The following is a 6,000-nucleotide window of genomic DNA, read 5'->3' as shown; positions in this document are numbered from 1 at the left end:
GGGCAGGATGTGCTGTATAGCCTGGCAGTGAAAGGTGCCCGTCACGAGCGCGTAAGCTCCTCATGCACCTCCGGGAAGAAAGGAACGGGGGCGGAGCATGGCCGCAAGTGGCGCTCTGGCCCCAGGAACAAACGTCGAGCCGCAAGGGTTCGGGGGGAGGTGGAGGGTTCCACTCCAGCCCGACACTCACAGCTGCCCGGGCAAGCATGGCTGTCAGCTCCGCGTCAGCCTGCGACCGAGCCGCCGCACCCGAGGGTGGGAGCTCAGCCGAGTCTTCAGCGTCCAGACATGACAAACCCGCTCTCCGATGCCGCGAACGAGATCTCATCGTCGTCAGGCCCTCCGAACGAGATCGCAGGTCCGCTATGAAGCAAACCGGAGTGGGATGTCCGTGGGGTTGTACCCGGCGGAGAGGCTCCCACTGAATCCCAATATCGTCCCCAGCGCTAGCCGACACCGCCTCATACCGTAGGTAGAAGGACCGAGTTGGGGAGCGGCTGGGGTGGCTCGTGTTCTTACGAGTGAGAGACAGTGAGAGCATGAACCATCCACGAACGCTGACTCTGTGTGGGTAGCACCTAGACACAAGAGGCAGCGATCGTGGCCATCAGACGGGGAGAGAGAATGACCGCAACCAAGAAACACACACAAACGGAAAGACATCTTGAAAAAGACACTTTACCGTTTGTGCCACTCTAAATATTTAGATATATATATATATATATATGTATATATATATATATATATATATATATATATATATATATATATATATATATATATATATATATATATATATATATATATATATATATAACGAAGTTATTCACTCCGTAAGCTCTTTTATCAGATGCTGAAGCGCCCAGGGGTGTATGCTCAGCACAACGTAGTATGCGAGGGGGAGGACAGCTGGAAAGCGCCGTAAAACCAACAGCTTGCAGAGATGAATGAAACAGCAGAGGAATTCAGCTCTATGACTGCTCTCTCCGCTCTGAAGAAGATATCTGATGTGTATTTGCAGCGTCACTCCTTTTATACCAGTATGTACGGGGGAGTGGCATGCAAATTCCACACACCAATTCTCATTGGCCTTTTCTCAAAATCAGAGATGGCCGTGCTCCGCAGGAGCGACCCCTAGTGTCAACTCAGAGACACAACATCGACTGAGTAACAGACGGGGAACTCCAGTTTTACCACAATTTGTAGACTTTTCAGACGATCCCTTACCACACCCTCAACAGTAATAGCACGCTTTAGCACAATGTGTGGACTCTTCAGACGGTCCCTTACCCACCATAGGCACATTTTCCAACATATATTAATGTTGGCGATCTGAACGATTTCAACGTGACGTTATCATACCATCTTAAATACGGGACAAACCGTATCCCGTATGGAATCATTTTATCTTTAAGTACGGGACGATCCCATATTTTACGGGACGGGTGGCAACCATAGCCCCAGTGCTACTACAGCTGCACATGGGGGCGCAGTTTGTCGTAAAATCTTGTGTTTCCACCAGACTATTGAAGCGCAAATAGTCTCTTATGCAATCTCTTAAATCCACTAAAAGTCTAACCCGTTAACCAGTTTAATGTCTTCTACCCTATCGCAAAAATATCTAATATGCCCGCCTTCTTTGATCAGCAGTTGCCCCAAATAAATCTGTCGTGGCCGTCTTGAGTTTGGCCTGAGCAGTGGTGGGCGGAGTTAGTGTAAATAGACTCTGCCAACAAGATGGGCTATTTGCACTAAGTGTAAATAGACACTCCGTTCAACGATTTATTTTATAGCGCACTCGCTTTCTTTCAATATATTTGGATTAGTGAATGAGTAAACGATTAAGCCAAAGTGCGTACTTTTATACTGTCGCAAAACTGTGGTGCAGTTTGCGGCATTTGGATCATGGCGGAGTCTATAAACGGAGGACCGTTGATCTCGGTAAAACATTTAATTTTAATAACTTCAAACACAGATGTATGCATGTCTTTTATTTTGCTATTGGTTATGTTTTTGACAGGGGAAGATATATGCTAATTCCACGTGGCAAACCTCGAGGTTCTGTGTTATTGAAGATTTAACATATGCTCAGATAGCAGCTTTTTGTTGACTTGTTTAATGTTTTCCATGTAAACACATGCAGACCTAACAACCAAATTAATAGCAAATATTAATCTAGATAATATAAATCTATTCGAGATCATCGCTTGTTTTTAACATAGTATTTTCTGGAATTTATTCTTAAAATATAAGCTATGAGCTGATGCGTTTAACAACGAATTTATGTACAGATGTGAACAGTATAGAGGGTTGATTATTACATACATTTACTGTTGGCTTTTTAAGATAGGGATATAACATTAGAGAGCTCAGAGTTCAATAATAGTTATATGTTTACCTTGTAAATTGGTTGCACTTGGACCTTCTGAGAGACACATTATCTTAGTATCTTAGCAAGTGTTTGTCAAGGAAGTGTGACACCTTTTAATACAGCACATTATCAAAAACGTTTTTTTTACATTTATGAACACAAGGGACATGTTTTCTATATTTGCTGGGATTGAATGCAATCAAATGTAAACCAACCAGATGCGAATGATTGAGCTCATTTTGAGGAAGCTTAACCATTAACATTTGGTTTGTTTACATTTGATTGCATTCTGTTATTTTTTTATAAATGACACCCATAGAATTGATCGATTTCTTCATCGTACTAAAGCGAGAACACAGTGATTTTGAGATGTTTTATGAGACATAAAAGAATTAGGGAAAGTTCATGGCTTGTTATGTAATGATAATGGATTTGTTTTAAACTGGGTATAGATCAGTGGTATTGATACTGATTTCCATATTAAATTCCGATTCACATGCTTTTGATTCCAATTTTAAATTGATTCAATATCGATTAACATATTTCTGTTCTATTTGTAATGTCTCATTTGCTTACATATGAAATATGTTAATTATACAGGGGACCTTCTAACTAGGTACTTTACGAAAATATTAATTTGACTATGTATTATTTTGTTAGTTTTTCATCATTTTGGTCACACTTTGGCTTTTTAAAAATTAACAAATCCATGTATTAAGTCAGTAAATATGATATTAATATTTTATACTTAGTATATAAATGTTTTGTTTCATGTTTATTGTTTAATTGCATAATTTGTAATATTTACACGTATTTACACTGATTTGTTGAACACGTGCCATTACAAATGGTTTGCGTGGATCCAAAGAGCTCTCTCTTTTTTGGACACGCATTACACAGAACGACTTTTATTCTCAACCAGCAGTTAAAGGATCTCACTGCAGAATACTGCACCACTATACTACACAATTACTGGTGAGTGAAATGTAAACATTTACAGCCAGTTGCCAAATCCGTGTATTTTTTTTTATCTTGCCCCTTTTTCTTCCCAATTTGGGATTCCCAATGCTCTCTTAAGTCCATGTGGTGGCGTAGTGACCCACCGAGAGGGAACCACATTATAGTGACCACAAGGAGGTTTCCCCATGTGACTCGGCCCTCCCTAGCAACCGGGCCAATTTGGTTGCTTAGGAGACCTGGTTGGAGTCACTCAGCATGCCCTGGGGATTCAAACTCGTGAACTCCAGGGGTGGTAGTCAGCCTCTTTACTCGCTGAGCTACCAAGGCCCCCCAAATCTATGTAATTGAATCGCGTGATAGTGTCGTAACAATAAAAACATTTCAGTAGTCGGTACCGATACCAATTAAATTTCACAGTTATTGATACAAATTTGGATACCACAGTAAAAATATGCTGATATGGTAATGTGCTAACAAACACTCTCCTTTAAACTATTTAAAGTTCATTTTAATGTAAATAATTTGCAATGTAATTAAGTTGTGACCAGCTTTTCTTCCCTATTGTGATGTATTTCTGAGTTAAACGGCTTATCGAACAATGGATGAATCATTCACAATAAGACCAGGAACATGCATTAATAAAACATTTTTGGGGGTAAATTTGATTTCATGGCGACTTTAACAAGGTCTCTGTGTTAAAGTGACAAAAATAAGTTTTAACTCTTGGATTCTATTCTAAACCTAGTTTAACACAATAGCTTCAGATTGAGAGTTTATGTTGATGAATCGATTAATTTAAAGTATTGCACGTAAATGGATAACATTGTTTTTATATGGTTAAAAAATAATGCCCTTATAAAGCTAAAAAATGACCTTTGGATTTCAGATCCAGGGGGAAAATATACCTCTATGGAAAGTAATTTTTTATGTTGGTATAAGGCTCAGAGTCATTATTGGACTGAACTAACAAAAAATAGGTTGCCCAGACTAGTTACTGAGCTTATTCTTTATCAGATTAATTTAGTATGCATATGTGACTGCTTTATACGTGTGTGCTTAATAGAGTTCTCTGTGGTTCATGGATACAAAATAGAGGTTTACCAATTACTCTGTGCCGATAATTGTTTTTTGGAACTATCGGTTATCAGCTAAAATCTATGCCGATTTGCAAATAATTTTTATCGTTTCATCATTTCAAAATAAGAGTCCCCGTGTGTTTCAGGCTTATTTATACTTTAAAGTCCAGCATTATGCACCAAATAATAGTAAATATTTTCTGGTTATTATTGGGATTTTGGTTGAGCAATAAACTGCATCTGGGATGCAATTATTTAGCATTCTCATTACAAGCCATGTTGGCCGTGTTTCTCCATGGCACAACAAGTAGCAAGTAAATGACAAGAGCAGCTAACTGTAGACACTACAGTAAACAATAAAAACAAAGAGTAATAAAAAATATCATGCTATCCTGAATGACTTCCTTATCATGCGTTTCGGTGATCAGGACTGGCAGAATGAGAACAAAGATTGGCCACTTTTGGGAAGGTTCACTACTGTGCCAAGTTTTCTTCGTTTGGAGATAATGGCTCTCACTGTGGTTCTTTGGAGTCCCAGAGCCTTTGAAATAGCTTTGTAACCCATTCCAGACTGAGGTATTTCAATCACCTTTTTCCTCATCATTTCTGGAATTTATTTTGTCCTTGGAATAGTGTGCTACTGGGTGAGACCTTTTAGCCAACTTCATGCTGATAAAAAAAGTTCTGTTTAGGTGTTGATTTGATTGAACAGGTCTGCCAGTAATCAGGCCTGTGTGTGTCTTGTCGAGCTGAACCCCATTATTAATGCAGTTCCATAGATTTGGAGATTAAGTAACTAAGGGGGCAGAAACGTTTTCACACATGCCCTTTTGGTATTGGATAACTTTTTTGCTTCAATAAATAGTAATTTTTTTTAAATATAAGATCCACTTGAACAGTCAAGAACAGTCACAATTTAGCCTAGTTTTTCATTTTCCACCCTTTCTATCACTTTTAGAATTACAAAAAATTCCTCCTAGGCCTTGCCATGTCCATCCCGCATTTGCAAACTAGTATTTTGTCGCTACTTTGTCGCACAAGAACAATTAGGCTGCTACTATCGATTATTTGATAATCAACTAATCTAATGTTTATTCGACCATTCAGGCGATTATTGCAACGATTAATCATTAGCTCCTAACCGACTATTCAGCTTCTGTCTTGACTTAAAATGTTGTATTAAGTGTGCTTACTAACAATAAAGAATAATACCTCTAAATGACATTCACTGAATTATAGGGAAAAAATACTTTTATGTTTAATCCAGTAAAAACTTCACTGCACAAAATCCTTTTATCATCAAGTGTTTTTGTCTTGTTTTCCATTTAAAAATGTCTAAAAATCCTTAAACCAAGATACATTAACTTTAGAAGCAACATATAAGATATTGACTAAATATCTAAAATATAAGTGCATTTTGAATTCAAGTGTGTTTTTTCACTTGGTTATACTTCTGCATGTGCAGTAAATATAAAATACACTTATATTCATGATATATTCTCTAAAAGCAAGTATAAATATGCTTCTTCTCCGGTGATGCATCTTTTTTCATCTTATATTTTAAAATATCAGTGTTTTTAATATTATATTCAA

The 6,000-nt window shown here is 38.1% G+C and overlaps 1 protein-coding gene across 2 annotated transcripts in view; it reads left to right on the top strand.

Annotated features, from left to right (window-relative positions):
• Positions 1 to 1,705: 1,705 nt before the first annotated feature.
• ubr1 (ubiquitin protein ligase E3 component n-recognin 1) overlaps positions 1,706 to 6,000 on the top strand; it is a 57,533-nt gene continuing 53,238 nt past the window's right edge. For both annotated transcript variants that reach the window (XM_052145100.1, XM_052145099.1), the window contains exon 1: positions 1,706 to 1,941. In XM_052145100.1, coding sequence (XP_052001060.1) covers positions 1,906 to 1,941 — 36 coding nt within the window. In that variant the 5' untranslated portion in view covers positions 1,706 to 1,905. The remainder of the gene's footprint in view (positions 1,942 to 6,000) is intronic.

Source organism: Xyrauchen texanus, chromosome 16, assembly GCF_025860055.1.
Source record: "Xyrauchen texanus isolate HMW12.3.18 chromosome 16, RBS_HiC_50CHRs, whole genome shotgun sequence".
Lineage (NCBI taxonomy): Eukaryota > Metazoa > Chordata > Actinopteri > Cypriniformes > Catostomidae > Xyrauchen > Xyrauchen texanus.
Note: the sequence above shows the minus strand (reverse complement) of the source record. Positions and strands in the feature narration are given on the sequence as shown.